The 24,772-nt window shown below is 44.1% G+C and overlaps 1 protein-coding gene across 1 annotated transcript in view; it reads right to left on the minus strand.

Annotated features, from left to right (window-relative positions):
- The window catches only part of LOC126484278 (trehalase-like), a 325,129-nt gene extending 302,623 nt beyond the window's left edge, over positions 1–22,506 (minus strand). The window contains exons 1-3 of the mRNA XM_050107704.1: positions 22,488–22,506; positions 21,615–21,738; positions 21,356–21,511 (exon numbers count right to left, since the gene is read on the minus strand). Coding sequence (XP_049963661.1) covers positions 21,356–21,511; positions 21,615–21,738; positions 22,488–22,506 — 299 coding nt within the window. The remainder of the gene's footprint in view (positions 1–21,355; positions 21,512–21,614; positions 21,739–22,487) is intronic.
- Positions 22,507–24,772: the final 2,266 nt, after the last annotated feature.

Here is a 24,772-nt window from a genome sequence, read left to right on the forward strand (position 1 = left end):
GATGTCACAAACCACTTAGGAGAACGGTAGGTTAAGGAGAATGGTGGGGGTCATAAAACAGTTCATTGAAGGCTTCCTTGCAACAGAGCTCAAGACGTCGCTTTTAACGGAGCAAAATCGACGGATGTAAACGTAATATCCGGAGCACGCGAAGGAAGTGAGATAACACCGTTACTGTTTATAATGTATATAAATGATGTAGTAGGAAACGTCGGAAGCTCGTTAAGACTGTTCAGAACTGATGCGGTTATCTATAATATGGTAGCATTGCCATAAGACAGTTTCGATTTACAAAATGACCTGCAGAGGACCGATGAATGGTCCAGGCTCCGGCAGTTGACCCTGAACGTAAATAACTGTAACACAACGCACCTACATACCGAAAGATATCCGCGACTGTACAGCCACAATACTGGTGACAAATTGCTGGAAATAAATCTACCGTTAAGTATCTAAGAGTAACTATCCAGAGCGACCTTAGGTGGAGTGACCACCCAAAACAGATAGTAGGAAAAGCAGATCTGAGACTGAGATTAGTGGGAAGAATCTTAAGGGGATGTAACCCATCCACGAGGGAAGTGGCTTACAAGGCGTTTGTTGCACCAGTTCGTAAGTGCTGTTCATCAATCTAACACCCTTACCATGTAGGACTGGTAGAAGAGGTAGAGAGAATGTAACGAAGAGCGGCACGTTTCGTCACGGGTTCGTTTGGTCGGCGCGAGAGCGTTACGGAGGTGCTCAACAAACTGCAGTAGCAGACGGTAAAAGAGAGGCATCGTGCACAAAAATAATGGCTCTGAGCACTATGGGACTTAACTACTGAGGTCATCAGTCCCCTAGAACTTTGAACTACTTAAACCTAACTAACCTAAGGACATCACACACATCCATGCCCGAGGCAGGATTCGAACTTGGGACCGTAGCGGCCACGCGGTTCCAAACTGACGCGCTTGGAACCGCACGGCCACACCGGCCGGCGTCGTGCACAAGAGGGAGTTGTGAGCACTCTTGGGGAAGAATCGGACAACATGTTACTACATCCTACATACATCTCGTGAAGTGACCACGATGAGAAAATTCAGGAAATTAGATGTAATACAGAGGCTTACCGACAATCATTCTTTCCACACGCCATTCGCGAGCGGAACAGGGGAGGGGGCATCAGTTAGTGGTAACAGAAATATCCTCTGCCACACACCGTTAGGAAGCTTGCGGAGTACGATGTTGATGTTCAGAAGTTTCAAATGGTCGACTTCAGTGAATGTTTTGATCACCTTCAGACAATAAAATAGTCGAATTTTATGACTGTCTGACTACTGTCGGACAAAAAAACTTCGCTCTTACAATACTTGTATGTTAGAAACACATGCATTGGATTTTGTTATTGTTAACAGCTAATGTGGTTCTCTGAAAGCAACGCACTGATGTTATTGATAGCCTATTAACTACATCATTTATATTAATATTAATACCACGTCTTCGACAATAACACTTGCGTCACGTCCAAAAAGAAAAAAATCGTATTAAAAATTAATTATTTTTACTATAACCGTGTAAATCGGTTGTATAAATCAGACAATTGAATGGAATGAGTACTACAAGAAAAGATCATGTGATTTGTCACGTTCAGTGGCAGACCACTCACTTACATCAATAAAAGCAACGAAACCAGCACAGAAGCCTGTGGGACCTCCCTACCTCTCATGCTCCCATTCATATTCAAATCTGTTCCCTGTTTGTTGACACTGGAGGAGAGCTTGCTGCTTATGAAACGCATGCAAAACTATTGTATCGACCACACAACCAAATGCTGCTGTTAAATGAAAGGACATACTTGCTGCTCTCAACTTGCAGCCGTGCTAGTGAGTCACGCAGTGGTGGACAGTATTTTCTCGGGATACTCTCTTCATGGAGCCGAACTGAAAGTGTGGCAGCAAATTACGTATACTCAGATGTGCACTACAAAGTAGCAAAGAAACTCGTAAGAAATAGCCTACGTTATCTCTTTCACCCCTTTATAAAATGGTCTTACAACGAGTATTATAATGTCAGTAAACTGATCACGTCTGAAAGTCGTGTTAAACGGGTAACTAAGTGGAGGAGTGGTGTATGCTGCACTGGTTTTGATAAACCTTCTTAAGTTTCACCATACCCATCTCTAATCATTTAATAATTGATTCAGTCTCATCCTTGCTTCATTCCTGTAGCTAGACGTGGTGTCATTGTCTGGGAACAACAGCTTTCAAGACTTCTACGTAGAATGCACATTACAATTAAAGGACTACTTTTTCGAAACCGCGTGACTGGCTCCCATTGCGACGTGTGACTCCAAGATGTCCACAGCGTTCCTCTACGATGGCTGAAAAGTGTGGCGCCGTGCGGCGTCGCCCTCGGAATCGACGACGCTTCAGACGTATCAACACAAAAGGCCACAAACCGAGAGTTAACGTGGCGTGTAAGGTGAGCTAATGATGTCACATTGGCACCAAATTTCACCAAAATTCTGCCCGACGCCACCGTGGAAGTTCCACACGATAGGAAGGTTGTGACACCCACTCTTACCCACATTTCACCCCTTATTAACGACGCCTCTACGACGACGGTCAGAACGGACACATCCAGCGTTGAAATCGAACAATTTTTCTATGAGGGCCCGAGGGTAACGTTGCAGACACACCGCCGAACGGAATCGACTCTAAAAGGCCTCAGGGCGCCGCATAAAGGCCGTCAATGAAACAACTCCGCGCCGCCTGTCTGGTGTGCGAGAACAGTTGTCGCCAATTGTTTCTCAGTCACTGCAGGGTAATCTAGTTGCGGAAAACGACGTCCGAGTGAGTCGCTGCTGTGTTTAACACATCACACTCTCATTTGCAGAGTGTGGAATTCAAATTCCCGCCTGCTCGCACGTGTTCGGGTTTCCCGCTTCCGTAAACTGATAACAGCTTATGTCGCGATGGTTCCACGGAAGATGACAGGGGCGAACTGATTCTCTATCTGATGTCAGCTCTCCGTCTCTCACGATCTAATCTTTCGTTGAACGCCAAACACTAACCTACTGTGTTACGTTATGTAACAAATTTTGTAATGGCTAATCGACCAATCTAGTTGTCCTCCAAAATACTGAATTACTAACAGTAAAAATAAATGAAACATATCCTAGTATTTTTTTATTGTAAATACAAGTATTCAGTATTAACCGCTATCAAGCACATCGCTTTAAAGTATTCATTGCGTCCACTAGATTTTTAAAACAGAAAGAAACTACGTCGGCTACAGGAGGTCGCAGAAAATATTTATTTTGTCTAAATTCGTAAAAAAATGTCAGCAGTTTCTGTGTTTTAAAATTATTTTTCATAAAATAAAAATTGAGACAGTTAGTTAAAAAACCATGCTCGACGAAAGTGCAAGCTTTTCGAAGTAATTTTTGACCTTTACAGTTCATACACCGGTAAAAATTATTACTTACGATCAATTTGGGATCAAGGTGGGAATTTAAGGAGATGGGACCTGGATAAACTGAAAGAACCAGAGGTTATACAAAGTTTCAGGGAGATCATAAGGGAACAATTGACAGGAATGGGGGCAAGAAATACAGTAGAATAAGAATGGGTAGCTTTGAGGGATGAACTAGTGAAGGCAGCAGAGGATCAAGTAGGTAAAAAGACGAGGGCTAGTAGAAATCCTTGGGTGACAGAAGAATTATTGAATTTAATAGATGAAAGGAGAAAATATAGAAATGCAGTAAATGAAGCAGGCAAAAAGGAATACAAACGTCTCAAAAATGAGATCGACAGGAAGTGCAAAATGGCTAAGCAGGGATGGCTAGAGGACAAATGTAAGGATGTAGAGGCTTATCTCACTAGGGGTAAGATAGATACTGCCTACAGGAAAATTAAAGGGACCTTTCGAGAAAAGAGAACCGCTTGTATGAATATCAAGAGCTCAGATGGAAACCCAGTTCTAAACAAAGAAGGGAAAGCAGAAAGGCGGAAGGAGTATATAGAGAGTCTATACAGGGGCGATGTACTTGAGGACAATATTATGGAAATGGAAGAGGATGTAGATGAAGATGAAATGGGAGATACGATACTGCGTGAAGAGTTTGACAGAGCACTGAAAGACCTGAGTCGAAACAAGGCCCCGCGAGTAGACAACATTCCATTAGAACTACTGACAGCCCTGGGAGAGCTAGGCTTAACAAAACTCTACCATCTGGTGAGCAAGATGTATGAGACAGAATGGGAGCGACAGCTTCGGGCTCCCTCCGGTGACAGCGTCGAGCGAACAGGGCCACAGGCCCGTCTGCACTTGTGCAGTTAGCTGTCGAGGGAAACTGCTGGCAGTGGGACCGACGCGACGCCGACTGAGCGTGCTCGGACCCAGCTTTCAGCCAGGAACCCGCACCCCTCTGACACACTGCTCTTCCTCAGGAGGGCAGTCGCTGCAGAACAGGTCGACCGTCACCGGCAACGTCTGCACCACTTGATGGACAGCACCACAAGGGAGACACAAGTGTGTTTCAACGCACGATCTCGAGTGTTATCCAGCAGTAGAACTGGACTTCACAGACGTGTCAGGGTGTGCACTTTGAACCGGAATGCTGTTGTCCTGGTAATTTTTTCACAGTAAAGCTGTCTTCTTACCTTCGTATCACATACTCTTTATTTCACGCTGCCCTCGGAACTGAGCCACACACGTTCGCATGTAGGCAGGCGGCGCACAAGTTCTTTACTACAAACACAACGTTACACACAATCTTATACGTGTGTAAGCCGAAAAATATTTTTCTTCTTACAGCTGTGTCGGGAAAAGTTTCTGTGCTGTTTCACTCGAGACCGGCTTTAGTTCTCCGGAAACCGTCACTTACTGACCAGTGGTTGCTTCTGGACGGAAGGAACTTCATTGTGAGGAGGCAGAAACTAAGTTGAAGCAGTCTGGTAAGAACGTAAATGATAATCGAGGCAAAGAAAGTTATATCGTGAAAGTAAGCGTTATCCGGACGGCACACAATGAAGGGGCTTCCGCAGAGTGTTTGATCTAGGGAACAAGGTGATTATAGCAGCTGGAGGAGGATATAGGCTAAGTACTGACAAAGTAAGGAGACTCGGGCGTCAGCGGCGTTCTGTATGCAACAACAGCACCAACTGATCACACAACTGGTAGAGGCTGTGCAGCACCATGACCGCCCCTGCGTAAACACAGGTGACAGCGTGCACACAGAGCTTAGCTGGAAAAGTCTCATTTGCTGCAAACAGGAACTGAGATTACGCAAGACACGGCCTGCTAGCCAATGATAGACTTGCGCGACATCCTAGTAGACCCGAAAAAATTACGAAAAGGTATGAAATTAAGACAGGACTTGGATAATGTGAAAGACCCGCAGTTTGTTGAAGAGTTGAGAGGAAGCACTACGCAAGTTTGACTGAAACAGGTCAAAGGTAGCAATACTTTGAGAGATGAAATACTAACGGCAGTGTAGAAGGAAAAGGTGTAGTAGAAATCCCTGAATAACACAGGAGATATTGTTTGTGACTCACGAAAGGAGAAAATATTTAAAAAAAGCAGCAAATTGGGTAGGTGATAGGGAATACAGAACTCTAAAAAATGAGACTGACGGAAAATGCAGAACGACTTCATAGTCATGTTATTTGCTTGCTTTCGTATCGCTTATTCTTCATTCCTTCCTGTGCTCTAAACTGAGCTACATACGTTCGCATGTAAGAAGATGTAAGAAGGAGGGGATAGAGGACGAATGCCAGGCTCTAAAAGCCTGAATGACAATGGGAAAGATAGATGCCGCTTGGAAAATGAAACAGAAATTTGAAAGAAACAGAAACACTTGGTTGATACCAAGAGGTCAGATGGCAAGCGAGTACTAAGCAAGGAACGCAAAGTTCAGAGGTGGAAAGAATGTATAAAGAGGTGACAAAAGTCATGACTTATCTCCTAATATCGCGAGGTACCTCCTTTTGCACGTCCTAGTGCAGCAACTCGACGTCACATGGACTCAAAAAGTCGTTGGAAGTCCCTTGCAGGATATTGAGTCACGCTGCCCCTACCGCTGTACATAATTTCGGTACTGCTGCCGGCGCAGGATGTTTTGCACAAACTGACCTCTCGACTATGTCCCATAAATGTTCGATGCCATTTATGTCGACCAGTGTGGGTGGAAAAGTCATTCGCCCGAATTGTCCAGAATATTCTTCAAATTTATCTCGAAAAATTGTGATCCACTGACATGACATCGTAGTTTGGGAACATGAAGTCCACGAATGGCTGCAAAACGTCTCCAAATAGCCGAATACAACCATTTAGAGTCAATGATCGGTTCGGTTGTACGAGAAGACGCAGTCCATACCACGTAAGCCGGCCGTTGTGGCCGAGCGGTTCTATGCGCTTCAGTCCGGAACCGCGCTGCTGCTACGGTCGCAGGTTCGAATCCTACATCGGGCATGGATGTGTGTGATGTCCTTAGGTTAGTTAGGTTTAAGTAGTTCTAAGTCTAGGGTACTGATGACCTCAGATGTTAAGTCCGATAGTGCTCAGAGCCATTAGAGCCATTCCACGTAAACACAACGCACACCGTTATGAAACCACCACCAGCTTTCACACTGCCCTGTTGACTACTTGGATCCGTGGATTCGTGGGGTCTGCGCCAAACTCGAATACTACCATCAGCCGTTACCGACTGAAATCTGGACACATGTGACCAGGCCATGGTTTCCCAGTCGTCTAGTGTCCAACAGACAAGATGACGAGCCCAGCAGAGCCCCTACACGTGATGTGCTGGTAGGAAAAGCACCCGCGTCGGTCGTCTGCTGCCATAGCCGCACTGTCCCAAGGGATACGTCCTTCGTACGTCTCACATTGATTTCTCCGGTTATTACACGCTCTGTTGCTTGTTTGTTAGCACTGACAACGCTATTCAAACGCTGCTGCTCTCGGTCATTAAGAGAAGGCCATCGGCTACTGCGTTGTCCATGATGAGAGGTAATACTTGAAATTTGGCATTCTCGGCACACTCTTGACGCTGTGCATCACGGAACACTGAATTTCCTAACGATTTCCGAAATGGAATCTCCCATGCATCTAGTTCCAGCTACCATTCCGCGTCCAAAGTCTGTTAATTCCCTTCACGCGGGCATAATTACCTCGGAAACTTTTCACGTGGCTCACAGGAGTCCTTTTATACCTTGTGACTCCATACCACCCCCTTCTGTATAGGTGCATATCATTTTCCCACGACTTTTCTCACCTCAGTAGATGTAGTATCTACGTAACGGATAGAAATGGAGGAGAATTACATAGAAAAAGGAAGTAGGTGAAGATAATACGGAAGGCATCATACTTCTACAAGAACTGGAAGGCACTGTAAATGAAAACAAAGCCCGTAGAGGAGACGAAGTTCACTCACAATTATTGATATTCTTAGGAGAAGCAGCCATGAGAAACTCTTTGCTGCTGGAGTCAAGATATATATGAGACACGTTAAATACTCTTACACTTGATGGAGCATGTAATAATTGCAATTCCAAAGAACGCAGTGGTGACCGGTGTATGTACTATGGAAGCACCAGTTTATAAACTGGTGGTTGCAAAATACTGACATGGGCTATTTACAGAAGTTTCGGTTTTGTAAGGCTTTATTCTTATGACTTATCTCAGAAGATAGATTAAGGGAAGTTAAAACTACGTTTATAGTATTTGTAGATTTGCAGAAGGCTATGAGATTGTTAATTGGAAGAGACTCTTTGAAATTCTGCATATGTCAAGTGTAAAATACAGGGAAAGGAAGGTTATTTACAATTTGTAGAGAAAGCAATTAACACTCATAAGGGTCGAAGGACATGAAGGAGAAGCAATGTCTTACAACTATAGCATCCAAATTAACTACAGCGATAATACTGAGGTTTATCTACTCTGAGACAACATAACCTATGAAGCTGCACTGTATCTTACTCTTTGTAATCATACTATTTTAAATAGTTTTAGTGTCAACTTTGAACTGTCTTTTCATACGGAAAACCTGATTGTGACCATGCAAGTTCCATTTGCGAATGTTGATGCCATTCTGCAATTTTTTGTGCTATCATTCGTAATTTGAATAATAATTCAATGATCATAAATTTATGTTCCTTATTTGTGGTAAGTGATTCCTTTCACCATCTGCTTTGATCTAAAAAGTAACTTGAGATTCGTTGATGTCTTGATAACTACTTGTTTGTTGCTTTATCTGATGACGCTGCGATCGAGAGGCAGTCACTCTCTCGCGAACCACTTTACTATTAAAATCGAGTGTGCATCTTTTCGTAACTTTGCCCGCCTTTCATACTGATGGATACTGTAGTGCGACTTGGACAGACAATTTTCATATTGTTTACACGCCATCAGAAAGTTCATGTAAACGAGATCGCTATCAGGACTAATGATTCCTCTTTCTTATCGCAACGCTCCTAACTTTAGAAATATTAAGCTTGAGTTTACTAAGGAATTTAAATGATAATGCCAAATTGGAATAATTTTATAAGTTTCTATTAAAAAGGCTATCTCTCTCTATTAATTACTTTGCTAGTCAAATATTAAATAAAATCAATCATACAACTTTAAAGAGAGGTTAATACTGGAGTGGGGCAGAGTTGTAATCCATCCGTAGTTTTGTTTAATCTGTACATTGAACAACTAGTAGAGGAAGCCAAAGAAAGGTTTGGAGATGAAGTGGAAGTTGAGGGAGAAGGAGGAAAAACTTTGAGGTTTGCCGATGACATTGTAATTCTGTGAGAGCCAACAAAGGACTTTGAAGACCAATTGAATGGAATGGATAGTGTGTTGAAAAGAGATTATAAGAGAAACACCAGTAAAACTAAAATAAGTGGAATGGAATGTAGTTGAATGAAATGAGGCGATGCTGAGGGAATTAGATTATGGAATGAGGCAGTAAAAGCCGTAGACGGGTTTCGCTATTTGGGTTACAAAATAACTGATGATGAATGTAGTAGAGGGGACACGAAACTAAGAGTTGCTACAGCAGAAAAGCTCAGAAACATTTATGAAAAAAGAGAAATTCGTTAAATCGAAAATGATTTAAATGTAGGCTTGAAAGAACGTGAAACTAGACGATGAGAAGTTCAGAGAGGAAGAGGATAGAAACTTTTGAAATGTGATGCTACAGAAAACTTTTGAAATGTGATGCTACAGAAGAATGTTGAAGCTAAAAAGGGTACATCACATAAGTAAGAGGAATTATTGACTAGAAATGACGAGAAAAGAAATTTTTGGTACAAGCTGACTAATAGAAGAGATCGGTTGACACGACACATCCGAGGGCTCTTCAAATGGATGTAGGCTGTGGTGGGTGAGGAAAGGTGTGGTGGTCTGCACAGCGTAGACTAGCGTGGACAGTTTGTGTCAGACTTTTGTCGGGACCAAAGACCGCTATAAAGCAACATACAGCCGAAGGAATGTGTTGTTGTGGGGGTCGTGACCAGCGCGGAGGGAAATTCCCCCCGTAACGAGCAGGCGTGGCGTGGAGAGGCGGCGGTAAACACGGGCCGTGTAGCAGAGCAACCAGCAGGCGGGGCACTGGACGAGCCGGCGAGCGCTCCGACACAGCTGCGGACCACAGTTTAGGAGATCGGTCCCATAAAGGTAGAAAGGACAGGCGACGATGAGCCAAACGGTTATTTCGCGGTACCAATTATTAGGGCTATTTTTTATACCAGTTACTTTTAGCACTCACATTGTTACCATCGAATTTATCTGACGAGGTTGCAATTAACTTTGAGCGTCTACGAAACGCGAGCAGCTAGATATCCTTCAGCTTGTATATACGCTAACTCAGAATAATTTCTCTCCATCGTGTTTCTTATGACTGAATCTTTCGTCGCTTTATGTCTGCACGGTTTAGTCTCTTAAAGTAGCCAACTGGCACTACCTCCTTGCGCCAGACCATTTTGAAACTTTTTTCTTACTTATTATTTTTACATGTTTTTGTTTTATTGTGCTCCTATAATTAAATCTGCGAAACGTACGAGGTATTTAAGTTTTTTAATTTAAGTGCGCAGTTCCAGGCTAAAGGCTACTCAAATGACTGAAATAGCTCTGAGCACTATGAACATCTTAGGTCGTCAGTCCCATAGAACATAGAACTACTTAAACCTAACTAACCTAAGGACATTACACACATCCATGCCCGAGGCAGGATTCGAACCTGCGACCGTAGCCATCGCGCGGTTCCAGACTGTAGCGCCTAGAACCGGCTAAAGGCTACTGGACACAGGTTAACGGGAACTGCATATGCAGCGGCTTGTGGATGACGTTAAGAGCAATAACAACGCAGTTATTTGTAAATTCTGTAGACCTCTCACGGTCGTCGGCTATTTTAGTCGAAATACGAGAACATTTGTTTCTGTCGAGTCTGGAAATATCACCGTGTGCTACGACCTCCTGGAGTCCGGAACAAAGTTATCAACTTCCAGGTCAGTTGTACTAGTAGGCCGCAACTTCCAGAGAAAAAGAACTCTGAGTGAAAAGTAAATGCCACAGAAAAATAACTTACAGGTATGCTCCTTTGCTGACGGGTTATTTCCATAGTCGCACGAGATCATTCTACGTATGTAGATAGCATTAATTCAAAGTCATTAATTCAAAGTCGTGTACCCTCAATGAACAGACTGCGCGCAGAGTATAAATATTTACGGAGTGTGCATTCGGACGGGCAGAACGAGAATTCTGTCCGCACCATGTCTTGCACCTCGTGATTTGAGGGCGGCGCATCTAGGCCCGTATAGCGCTTAGCGTATTTTGAGTGTTATTACTTCACTGCTATAGAGAAATCTTCTTTAGATGTACCGTGAAACTTTATATACGCGTTTTACAGACATCTAATCACGGTGAAACCAGGAACTCAGGTCAGCTTAAAGATGTGCCACACTACCGTGGCTCAAATTTCAATTTATTTACGTTTTTTCGGTAACGGGATAAGAACTGACAGCCAACAATATTTTCTTACTTTTCTGTTGCACTTATTCGTATTGTCGAATCTCTGTTCTAATTGATTACAATGACAATGGCGTCGAAGTGTCACGAAGAAACAACTCGTCTGGAACAGTGAGAGTGTTCCAGTGGATACGGTGAGCGATTTGCGACACCAGATTGTCTATTATTATTTTCAGTTTTTGTTTATACACCCTTCTGCTTTGGACACACAAACACAACCATACACTACGCATAAAAAAATACAAGGTCAGTGCTCGAAGTTTGGAGTTATAAAAGAAGTTACAGCCAACATTCTTTTTTTTTAGATTTTATATTGGTGTCGAATTTGTTCTAATTAATTACTTTACAACGAGACTGTACAGGAAACTGTCTCATGCAGAAATACTTGGGTACAGAGGGTAAGAGTTTCAGAACCTGTATAAATTGGAGAAAATTAATCCGACTGCCATTTACAAATTTCACATGCATTTCAACATAGCAACAATACGTATACACTGACTGGCAGTTTCCTCGTGCAATTTGTCTAACACGTGTCTCGTATACACGTGTCCATAAAATGGCAGACATTGTCCCTACAGTACAACATATAAAGTGCCTCTTATAAATATGAAATTTACAACTACTCATTTGTCGTACATTCCTACGATTACTAACTGGTCCTCCTTCCACATGCTTCTCTTTACATGCGTAGCAACGACAAATATTGCATCATAGATTTACAAATTCTATGGGTATGAAGTCTGACAGTTATTTCCAGAGTGTATAGAATACCTTACAGATGGTCCCTCTACCTGCTCTGTCATTTATTCGTGGTCAGACCTCAGATGATGCGAAAGCTTAGTACGTTCGTCGGTAAACAGATGCCGCCACGCACTACTGGCCGTTATTAAAATAGCTGCTAGTATCACGTAAGCGGTTATTACGGTAACAGATGCTTCTCAAGCCGGTTACTTCTGTGAGTTAAGTTATTTTTTGCCGCCCCTACAAGGGAAACGACAGAGTGCAAGTTGCGACTGACCACACTGGGCAGAAAATCGGTGTGTCCGTATCACAGACGCTTTGCCTGCATTCGCCTTAAAGGATCTACGGCAACTATTGAAGACAGAGATCCGGATAAACAGGCAGGGATTCTTGCCGTCTACCGTCCTCCAGAATACGACTGCAGAGTCTTAAACACTGAGCGACATTGGTAACGCCAGAAGACGCAAATTATAAACCAGGAGGACAGAAATTTGTATCATATGTCAGCTGGAACAAAGGATGCAAGGCAAAAAGCAGGACGAGGGCACACGTAGGACACAGTGTTATTGCATTTATATATTGCCACAGCTGTGCTGGGAAAGAACCAGACCTACAAGTGCTAACACAAAGCACTGAAGCTCAAATCGTTATACACAGAGGCGCCAAAGAAACTGGTATAGGCATGCGTATTCAGATACAGAGATGTATAAACAGGCGCTGCAGTCGACAACCCCAATATAAGACAACACGTGTCTGGCGCAGTTGTTAGATCTGTTACTGCTGCTACAATGGCAGGTTATCAGGACTTAAGTGAGTTTGAATGTGGTGTTACAATCGTTGCACCAGCGATGGGACACAGCATCTCTGAGGTAGCGATGAAGCAGGGATTTTCCCGTACGACCATTTCACGAGTGTACCGTGAACATGAGGAAACCGGTAAAATATCAATTCTCCGACATCGCTGCGGCCGGGAAAAGATCCTGCAAGAGCGGGACCAGCGACGTCTGAGGAGAATCGTTCAACGTGACAGAAGTGCAACCCTTTCGCAAACTGCTGCAGATTTCAATGCTGGGCCATCAGTGTGTGTCAGGGTGCGAAACATTCAACGAAACATCATCGATATGGGCTTCCGGAGACCAAGGGACACTCGTGTACCCCTGATGACTGCCCGACACACAGCTTTACGCCTCGCTTGGGCCCGTCAAAACCGACATTGGACTGTTGATCACTGGAAACATGTTGCCTCGTCGGACGAGTCTCGTTTCAAATTGTATCGAGCGAATGGACGTGTACGGGTATGGAGACAACCTCATGAATCCATGGATCCAGCATGTGAGCAGGGGACTGTTCAAGCTGGTGGACGCTCTGTAATGGTGTGGGGCGTTTACAGTTCGAGTGATATTGGTCCCCTGATACGTCTACGTTCTACTATGACACGTGACACGTACGTAAGCGTCCAGTCTGATCACTCGCATTCATTCATGGGTGCATTCCGACGGACTTGGGCAATTCCAACAGGACAACGCGACACCCCTCACGTCCAGAATTGCTACACAGTGGTGCCAGGAATGCTCTTCTGAGTTTAAACACTTCCGCTTGTCGCCAGATTCCCCAGTCATGAACGTTATTAAGCATATCTGGGATGCCTTGCAACGGATGTTCAGAAGAGATCTCCACTTGCTCGTGCTCTTACGGATTTGTGGACAGCCCTGCAGGATTCATGGCGTCAGTTCCCTGTAGCACTACTTCAGACATCAGTCGGGTCCATGCCAAGTCGTCTTGTGGCACTTCTGCGTGCATGCGGGGGTCCTGCACGATATTAGGCTCATCAATGCAAATATTAAAAGCTGGCTAAAGGCCGCTATAACTGAGCCGAAATTATCACAAAGGACCTAATCGCGCTCACAAAGGCTAGATTAAATACATTTCGTGGTGATGTATTTGTTTCTAGTAGAAGTAGTTTATCTTGTAGCGAAATGGAAGTAGAAAGATCCTGTGAGTTAGTATTGGTAGATGTTGTACCTGACAACCGCAATAAACTAATAATTGGTTGCTTTTACCGGCCTGCAAATCAGATGACACAGTTGCTCAACAATTCAAACAAAACTTGCGTCTCATTTCAAATACGTAAAGGAGCAGACTCTAACTGTATGACGGATACAGGAACTAGCGACCGCAAGATGGTTGTAATGAGACTGACCTAATCAACATCTAAATCCACCAAAAGTAAACGCAAAATATATGTAAACAAGCAGAAAAAAATTCTCTTGTCGCCTTCCTAAGAGATAGTCTCGACTCCGTCCACGCTAACTATGTAAGTGTGGAGCACATATACCTTACATCCAAAGAAATAGTATAACGGCAGTTGAAAGATTGATACCGAAAAATTTAAAAGAATGTATCACTAATCCACCATGGTACACAAAACAGGTCAGAGTATTAAAGCAGAACTAACAAAAAAGCATGCTAAATTTAAAACAACACAAAATCTTCAAGACTGGCCATGTTTTACTTAAGCTCGAAACTGAGCGCGGACTTCAATGCTAGATGCTTTTAGTAGTTTCCACAACGATATTCAGTCTCGAAATCTGAGAGAAAATCGACAGAGATTCTCTTCGCATGTGGACTACACTAGTGGCAAGACACAGTCAATAGGATGACTGCGCTTGACAATGCCTCTAAATAGGAGTTAGTATACACTTTTTCTGGAAATACCTTTACCAAAGAAGATGAAATAAATATTCCAGAATTCGAATGAAGACTTCAACTTACGTGCAGATACCCTCAGTGCAACAAAGCAGCTCAAATTACTTTCGGTGCACATTGTATACGAGCTAGATTCCTTGAAATAGCTGTACACTTAGCGGTCATCTACAAACACTCGCTCGATGAAAGATCCGTATCTAGAGACTGGAATTTTGCACAGGTCACACGAATACTCAAGAAAGGAGACAGGGCTAATCCACTGAATTACAGAGCCTTATCACTCATGTCGATTTGTAGTAGAATTTTTTCAGTTGCGGCAGAAGTTGTGTGATTTCCTCTCAGGAAGGACACAGCTGGTAGACGGAAAGGTGTCGAGTGAAACATAAGTGATATCTGGCGTTGCGCAAGGCAGTGCTCTAGAACTTCTGCTGTTCCTATTCCATACGAACGATTTAGGAGACAATTCTGAGGAGCCCGCTTACGTGAACTGGAGAAGATGCAGTCGTTTACCGTCTGGTAAAGTCTTCAATCGTACACGAGAACCAATTGGAAAATGATTCAAGCAAGACATCAGTATGGTGCGAAAAGTGGAAATTGACCCTAAGGACTGAAACCTGTGAGATCATGAACAGGAATACCAAAGGAAATATGGTAAATTTATGTCACACATTAAATCACACAGACGTTCAACTAAATGCTTTGGGATCATAATCACGAACATCTTAAATTGGAACGATCACATAGATAATGTTGTTGGTAAAGCAAACCAAAGACGGCAGTTTATTGGCGGAACTTTTAGAAAATGGAACAGGTCCACCACATAGATTACTCCCACTAGGCTTCTCCGCTCTCTTCTGGAGTATTGCTGTGTGGAATCCGCATAAGATATACGGTTAACGGAGGACATCGAAGAAGTTCCAGGAAGGAGAACTGGTTTTATATTATCGCGAAACAGGGGAGAGTGTCCGGCACAAAGTATCAGAGTGGGGCGACAGTCATTTTTCATAGCCGCATTAGTTTTTCACGAAATTTGCATCGTCAGCTTTCTCCCCCGAATCCGAAAATATTTTGTTGACAATGTAAAAATTTCTTCCCCTTTTTTACAGCACTGCAGATCCGTAATATTAATGAAATCCGTTGCGGGACAAGAGTCCGCCCCAGGTAGATAATAACTTTCATTGATTCAATGATTTTAATTGACGCATGAAAAAATATTTACGTGGTAAGACAGACTATTACCTGCCTTTGTTGGCAGTGAGTTAATCCAGGAACAGACACACTTCGACTGGCACTGCTGTCTGGCAAAAAAATCGCGGAAGAATGTTTTAGCAGGACTATTTCACCATGCGACTCGTGAATTGATATCCTATCAACCAACGTATGTTGTTTCTATTTTTCGTAAGAATTCTATTCTGCAGTTATGCTGTCGTCTGCCCGTTGTGTCTTTTTTGTGATTTTTCACTCACTATTCTGTCCTCTTTTTTTCGGTGATATTTATGAGCTGTCGAAGAATCCCACCCATCGCAGTGCGAGGAAGCTAGCCGCGTTTGCGGGCAGGTGCGGCTGCCCCCGGCCAAGCTTGCTGATGCCCGCCGCCCTGGACGCACGATCCGCTGGCGCTCCGTGGTCTCAGACGCAGCGCTACACGCGAGAGTAATCTATGTCCACTAGAAGAACGTTTCTTAAAGTATTACGCACCCCAGCCAGCTCAGGAAGAGGACTAGAGCAACAAAGTCCTAAGATTCATCCCAGAACTTCAACGCGGGTACAGTTAAAAGTTCTAAAAGGCAAACAGCGTGTCGATCGTTACTATTTGTCACGCAAATCATCCATGGAACATGAAACTAACTGTAACTGTAACAGACATCAAGAGGATAACATATAGTTGCCAACAACTCTCACAATAGTACTACACACTTCTGATGTTAACCGCTTAAAATCATTGTCCTGTTTCAAGACTTTTTGTGTGAATCAGATATTTAGTAAGAGGATTACAAAATATTAAGTACATTGTAGCAGAACAAATATTAATAAATGCAAATGAGTTATCTCTCAAAAGTGAGAAAACACCATCTACTCTAAATTTTGACTTCAGTGAAAATTTGTAGAATGTACCATCCTTCAAATGTAGCCGTATAGAATTAATTGTTAACTATGTACGTAAAGTATACAAAGGTGAAAGTTAAACATACTGGGAATTACTTAGTGGCCGAGCGGTTCTAGGCGCTACAGTCTGGAACCGAGCGACCGCTACGGTCGCAGGTTGGAATCCTGCCTCGGGCATGGATGTGTGTGATGTCCTTAGGTTAGTTAGGTTTAAGTAGTTCTAAGTTCTAGGGGACTGATGACCACAGCATTTAAGTCCCATAGTGCTCAGAACCATTTGAACCATTTTTTGGGAATTACTTACATGTGGTGGTAGGAAAAACCGTATTCATGGTAGTACAGCCTTAACAACACAAAATCAAATAGAAACAACGCAGCAATAGGTACAATAATGAATAAGAAAATAGGAATGCGGGTTAACTGCTATAAACAGAACAGTAAACGGATCGTTCTAGGCAAGTTAACGTTAGACCGCGAACCATCACAGCTGAACAAGTATATATTCTTACTAAATCTAAGGCTGATCAACAAATTAAGAAAAAAGTATATGAAGAGATAAGCAAATTATTCGGTAGGCTGTGGAACAGAAAAGTTTCATTGTGATAGAAGACTGGCATTCAGTAACAGGCAAAGCAAGAGATGATGCTTTCAGAGGGCACAATTCAATGATTGATAATACTTAGATTAAAAATCGTGAGAGAACACTGCAAACGTGGAAGAGATCTGGAGGCACCGGCCAGCGCTGTTGCCTGGAATACACTATTTGGTAATCTGAAGCTAGTGGGGATCGAATGTAGGTAGCGGAACGTTACCTATAACTTGAACGTACATTAGCCTGGAGCTATGCGAGCCGAACGACAGGAATGGGAAGTAATACCTGAGAAGAGGTTGGAATAGGGTAGCAGCGAATCGCTGATATTGTTGAATTTCAGCAGTGAATAATCAGGAAGAGAAAGCGAGAACAGACTTGAAAAGCTAATTAACATTTAGAGGGAAGAAATAAAAACTTTGACATTAGCCTTAGATGGAATAGAATAGATAAGTTGAGTGGAACGGATGGTATCTTGAAAGGAGAGTATAAAACGAATATCAACAAAGGTAAAAGAAGGGTATAATAGAAATAAATCAGGTAATACCGAGGGAATTAGTTTAGGAAAATGTGGCAGTAAATGTTTTAGATGAATCTTTCTATTTTCGCAGGCAGATAACTGACGAAGATCGAAGTAGGGAGCGTACAAAAAGGGGATCTGCAGTATCAATGAAAGCTTTGCTGAAAAAGAGTAATTTTTCAACATCTGTCACACGTCTTTTCTGCAAGTATTTGTATGAAAGTGAAACGTGGGCAGAGAGGAGAATAAAAGGGATTTATGGCCCAAATCGACTAAAGAAGTGTTGATTTGATCGCGAGGCACGAAGGAATGGCTAATTTGGTAATGAAGGCGAGTATCAACGGTGAAAATGTAGCGGAAGACCGCGGCTTCGCTACAGTACGTAGACCTGAGTGGGAGCGACTTGTACTGGCTGTGCACAAATGAAGAAGCTTGAGCGGGACAGAACAGCGTGAAGAGTCTTCGGAAAAAAAATAGCAGAACAACAACAACAACAACAAACACGAAACTGTCAAATATGTTAACGAAGACAACAATTTTGCAAGTGAACAACAATAAAGGTATACACGTAGAAAACAAGATTTGAAATATGTGCGGAATTTTTTCACAATGAAAACACAAAAGATCGAAAAAAAGTAAAGGTGTACGGAGATTCGTTGGACGGAAAATGTACGTAAAGGTGGCCGCGGCCTACCACACGGCATAACTTGAGCCAGCTCGACGGGAAGGATTTTCCTCCGCTGAGCTCGGCGGGTCCTCTCAGTGTAGGCACGCGACAGCCGTCTCTGGGTGCAGGTGAGTGAGCGCGCGCGCCGCTGCCGGTGAACATTTCATCCCCGACCAGGATTCGAACCGGCTTAGCTCGGAGCCGAGCGCCAGCGCCCAGACTTGCGGCGGCGACCCCGGCTGCGGGGGCCGATCGTGTACGTGAGTGGAACTGGTGCGTCCATTTGAGCCGCAAGGGAGTTCCTAGCAAGGTGAAGGAACTCGCACGCGAGGCGCTGGTGTGAGTTCTGCCGCAGAGCGAGACGACGTGGTTGCGCCGAAAGGACGGCGGGCAGATGCGGAGGAGTGGTATCTCGTGTTGGAGAAGGAGCGCGGAGCAGACGTGGGGCGCAGGCAGCGCCCTGGCAGAGACACGGCCGCTTCCAGGGGCCCGCCCCTTCTGTGACGCTCGCGAGCACCCTCGACAACGCGGTGTAGGGAGCACGCACGTAGTCGTGGAACTGTTCCTTGAGACGATTGGCGGTTATTCTTCTTCAACTGTTTACGCTCCACTGATACTGATGTACAACTTCTCGAATAAAATGTGGTTAGCGGTCCTTAATAAAAGGTAATTAGTAGTTTTAATGGCCGGGGAGACGACTACGGCTTAACGTAGCAGCAAACTGCGTTGTTATTCACATCACATACACTAGCAGTTGTGACGTGCTAATGGCGGACTGAGCAGGATATCCTATTCAATGTCTTCTCCGTCCATATTGGATTCAATGGCTGAGATAAATTCGCGTGTCAGTGTGTATTATTTGATTACGTGAGAGTACCACATTAATCGCACATGTAGTTTGGAAAAGCTTCATTGTGACAGTTTTAGGTATACTGACAAAAAACCGATTTCTCCCGTGAGGAATGAAATGCATGCTTTTTGTGGGTCCACCTTGATGCAAAGACTTCGTTACCCGCAACTAGTTGGTGGCGATAATTTTGCTACGATCAGAGAAAGTTTGTTTTCAGTTTTTCCCCCTTATTTCCCTCGGATGTCACAAGGTGGGTATCAGTTATGATTTATTACCTTACACTGGTGAACTCAACCGATTTTTATACTACGAAACTGCGAATCCAGTACAGTAATGAGGTGCTGAGGCGGCCGTTAGGAGGACGCAACTGTGGGGCGTCGCTAGACTGTATCGACGGAAAGGGCAGACGCTACATTGAAGGCGTCGTGTTCCACAGAGTAGTTTTCTGTTGAGTGAGATTGTTCCATAAGCGTCTCCGTGCGTAGCGTTCTGTCTGCTTGCGTGGCAGTCGTACTCACAGGTCGTAATGGTGTATTTAGTTAATGTGCACACGTAAACTTGTTCACCCAAATTCTGTAATTATATTTCTTTACGCGATAGTTCCTGCAATTTCCTTAGTCTGAGTGAAGTCGTTTAACTAGTCGATTTTGGCGGACTTTCTATAATTAACAAGCTGCGCCTTTGTAGTCTCTGATGATGTCTCTCACACAACCTGGAGAATCGTTGGAGACGAAACAGACCTCGGACCACGGCCAAAAAACCAGTACCACGAAAGATACAGTTACCGTCCGTAATACGTACTCTTAAAATTCCGCGAGCCCACTTTCCAGTAAGAGGCAGGCAACGAATAACGTCCTGTCATACTAGCTCGCAAGAAACTAACGTGACTGAAAACTCAGTGTAGGACGTCACACGGAAGATTATCCAGATAGTTCCCTGTTCGATCAGGGAGACAGCGCGGTCACGCGTTATAACCGGCTTTACTTTCTGTCAGTTCCCGAACCGCGTCACTGTTCGAACGACGCAGATATGTCGGTGACAGTGGGATGACGGAATAAACGCTCGTAATTCGAAGATATGTGCAGACCGTGTTCTCGCTGATGATTTGTCGGTGAAAATGAAAACTGAGCTATCAGATCTGTTTCTGAGGGAGCTACTAAACGGGAGACGGTCACGTAAATTCACAATGATATTCCCGAGCGAAGGAACTCGGGCAACTGGTGAGAATTAATTTCTGAATCACGTTAAAGAGGCATTAAAGAGCGCTTTTCGAAGTAAAATTTCTTTCTTAAGCACAAAGTTTCCGTACTGCACATTAAGAGTGTTTTACCGACGACACATAAGGAAACGTGTATCATTTACACCTGCCTGAATGTAAATTTAGGTGAACGGGAATGTCAGCTGTGCAACTCTTTCATGATGGTCAAAACAATTATAGATTACACTATGCTCTTTCCAAATTCCACGAGGCTGCTTTTTTTTTTGTTTATTTCCGTGCGATTTAGTTTTTCAGCAGGTCACCGTGAAGCGCTTTCAGGTTGACCGTTCACAATATTAACAGTTTCAGAAAGGACCAAAGGTGAGAAGCATAATGTTATTTCTGTTAGTGGGAGAAATAACTCAGAAGCGACGTCGCGACAGTGCCGGAGTGCAGCGGAGGGATCGGGCCCGGGGCAACGCCGCCCCAGCCGTGCCCGTGGCGAGCAGAGAGGTTCCGGCCGGGCAGCGCCCGCGAGTCCGTAAACATACTGCAAGTATTGAGGGATAACACTCAGAAACTATAGGAAATGGGAGGATCGCGTAAAGTCAGTGACAGCGAGGCCGAATCTAAGTTTCGAATTTCTCAGAAGGGTGCACCCCTGCAGGAAATCACGCGAAAGGCGATTCTACGATGACTTCTAGACTAATGTTCCACTGTTTGTAGTAGTCGTGGAGCAGGCACGACAAAATGCATTTAACGAATACGTACGTGCACTGCTAGAACATCCTACCAAGTCGGTGTAGCCCACACGAAAGTGTAACGCAAAAGCGCGAGGAAGAAGGTGTCTTTAAGTTGCCGCGAGACCGTGTCGTTTAGAGTACGAGAATGTGCCTTCCGAGAAGAGCACTGTGGCGTCACAGTCGTGCATCTCACGCGGAGTACACAGGCAGTCGTTACGGAGGCCGAGGCCGGTAACTCACCTGTCGCAGGCGGGCGGCAGCGCGTCCGGGTCGTCTTCGGGATCGAGCAGCCGCTGCTCCCAGCTGGCGGTCTTTTGCCCGCGCGGCGCGTGGGCGGCGGGGGCGGCGGGGGCGGCGGCGGCGAAGGCGGCTGCGGCGACCAGAACGAGCAGCGCGGACGCCATGGCGGCAGTGGGGCGGCGGCGCCGCGGCCGGCGCTCATATAGCCGCAGCCGGTGACGTCGCCGGGCCCGCTGCCGCCTCCGAGCCGCGCCGCCACCTCTCTGCCTGCGCGTCACCTGCGGTTATCTCGAGAGGAAAACCTGCTAACGCCAGGCTGCCAGTCGCAAATGCACGAACAGCTTCCGACAACGTCACACCCGATACACCTTTCAATTTTTCCTCTGCATTTTTAATACTGTGCAACTCTGCACGTTAGTCTGTCCTGTACGGTCCCCCTCATCTCTTCTCAACTACTGCACCGTGCATCAGTTTCGATCTGTTTACCGTATTCCTGGCCAGCTCTCACAACCACTCGCCTCTATTGCCAACTTCACTGTGTCTCGACGCCTCAGCTTGTCTCCTATCTACTGAGTCCTTCTTTTAGCCAAGTTACGTCACATATTTCTTTTTAACCAGTTCCATTTTCGTCAGTTACATGATTTACCCATCTAATCTTTACCATTCTTCTTGTTGTAAGAACTGCTTATCGTCCATGTTTCAGTTTCATTTAATGCTATAGTCCAAAGAAATAGCTCGAGAATACAATTCCCAACACTTTCGTTGCTAACAAATTAGTCTTTTTCAGAAACGATTTCCTTGACGTTGCCAATCTCAATTTTATACATCCTCTACTTCCACCATCATCAGTCACTTTACTACCGAAACACTAAAAACCACTTCTACTGTCTCATTTCCTAGTCTAACGTCCATTCCATTGTCTGACTGACTCCTACTACTTTCCATTACCATTGTTTGTTTTTGTTGCTGTACACGCTACTAACCTCACGCTACTAACATTCCTTTCGGCTTCTCTTGAATGTCCTCAGCTGCCTGCATCAGAATTACAATGTCACTAGTAAGCTTTCGAGTTCTATTTTTTCTCCCTGAATATAAATTTCCTTTCCAAATTTGACCTCCGTTTCCTTCACACTTTCCCAGCTACTGCCCATCTTTCGTATCCTTCGACATGCAGCTCCTGTCACTTCCTATATTTTATCCTTGCTACCCTCAGAATTTGAAAAGTGTATAACATTCTAAAAATTTTCTCTTTATCTACAAATGCTGTAAATCAAGCATACTTTTTAAACCTATCTTCTAGCATAAATCATAGGGCCTGTATTGCCACACGTGTTCCCACTTTTCACCAAATCCACAACTCGTCTTACCCAAAGTCTTCTACTAGTCTTCCCATTCGTATCAGCATTACCCGACGATGAGTTATCATGTGATGTTTCGAGATTATTCGCATGTCTGGTTCTGCCTCATTTGAAATTACGATTATTATGTAATACCTGAAGTCTGTGGGTATTTCACCTTACATTTATATTTTGCATACCAGCTGGAACACTTTACCCACGGCTCGTTATCCCAAGGATCTCAATAATTCTGAGGGAACCTGCCGTGCTTCAATTTACAACACTCAATGCAGATTCCAATTCTACAGCTTTCACATTTTTAGTGTACCTGCTCCTACTTTCTCCGTTTCGTATTCTACTGGACTCTTGTTGTTTTACCGATTTGATCCTTTGCTGCCTTCACTATTTCACCTCTGAAAGCTACACATTCATCTTCCACTCTATTGTTTTCCCTTATTTCAGTCAATAGTTGCCTAATTCTCCCTTTGAAACTCTCAAGAAACCTCTATTTATTTTAATGTATCCACGTCCCATCTTCTTAACTTCATACATCTGTCGCTTGAACCATCTTACTGTTAAAATCTGGTTCCGAACTCCATCTTACAATTTTATAACCGATCTAAAATCTTCCACTGTCTCCACGTCTCCTCCATGCTTACAACCTTCTTCCATGACGGTTGAAATGAGTGACTCCAATGAATACATTATGGTCTTTGCAAAATTCCACCAGGCAGCTTTCTCTTTTGTTTCTTTCCACCAGTCCCTCTACTCTCTTCTCTTCATTTTCCTGGTGTCAAATATCACTCCTGCATCACAGTTTAATTTTCTCCTCCCGTAACAATCTGAAAATCTTCCTTTATCTCTTCAAGATTTCTTCACTCTCGTCATTTGGCACATAAACATTTGCTACTGTGGTGGGTGTTGACTGTATGTCTGTCTTGGGTACGATAATGTCTTCAGTGTACTATTCATTGTAGATTACCCGCATGCCAAGTTTCTTATTCATTATTAGATCTACTCCTGCATTAGAGCTATCTGATTCTGCGTTATAAACTCAGCGTTCACCGGACGAGAAGTTCTTTTCTCCCCACCACTGTACTTCTCTAATTCCCACTATATCTAACTTCCATATATCCTTTTCTCTTTTTAAATTGTCTACTCGATTCAGGGTTCTGAACTTCCACGCTCGAGCGTGTAGAATGCCAGTTTCGTTTATCCTGACGACGACATACTGGTGAGTAGTCGCTGCAAGGAGACGCGCGTGGGAGACTACAATGCCTCTGTAATACTTTACCCAAGAGGATGCTACAGTCACTATGCCGACAGTCGAGATTCGTTTCCCCGTTGGTATCAGTCGGCTGGAGTACCAACATAGCAAGAGCATGTTTTCTGGTGTTAAAAGGCCAGACAAGTCTATTATCCAGGCTTTTGCACCCGCAACTACTAGAAAGGCCGTTGCCCTCTTCAGGAATCATCGGTGTGTGCCTGTCATTGAGGCACGAAAGACAGCCCACTGCGCGTAGGTCGATGGTGTAGTGGAATTGTGAAGTTGTCTGGAGTGATGCGCAGAGAGCGAAACATTATCTACAACTTGTGTCAGAAATCAGACTGCACACATGGGAAAAAAATAAGCTTAGAATTTAATGCATCAATAACATCATTAGTGACGGATCACAAGCCTAAATCATAGCGGCCCGACGGTTATTTCGGTAGCCCTCCTTCTCAATACGACGACAGTGCCGCTCAGCAAACTGCACCGTCTCGCCGGGTCAGAGATTGGCGTCTGAGGACTTCAAACACTTTCTGGATTTTTAGACACCGGGTCGTCTTTTTTCCTCGAAATTTCTGTAGAGATTGGGATTTGAAGAGGATTTCCTCTCGTTTCATAGGGTGACAACTGGTCAGGGATCTCGACTGGCCGAAAGTGTTCCTGGCACTATTTTTTTTTTTTTTTTTCCGCGGGAGCACCAGGAGAGTTCTCCGTCACTCTGCCGTTGGCTCTCTGTTGTGGGACATCGTAGCTGACTCTGGCTCTGGACGTTGCCTCGGTAACTACTGCTTCACTCCGGTGGTTCATTTG

The sequence above is a fragment of the Schistocerca serialis genome, chromosome 6 (assembly GCF_023864345.2).
Source record: "Schistocerca serialis cubense isolate TAMUIC-IGC-003099 chromosome 6, iqSchSeri2.2, whole genome shotgun sequence".
NCBI lineage: Eukaryota > Metazoa > Arthropoda > Insecta > Orthoptera > Acrididae > Schistocerca > Schistocerca serialis.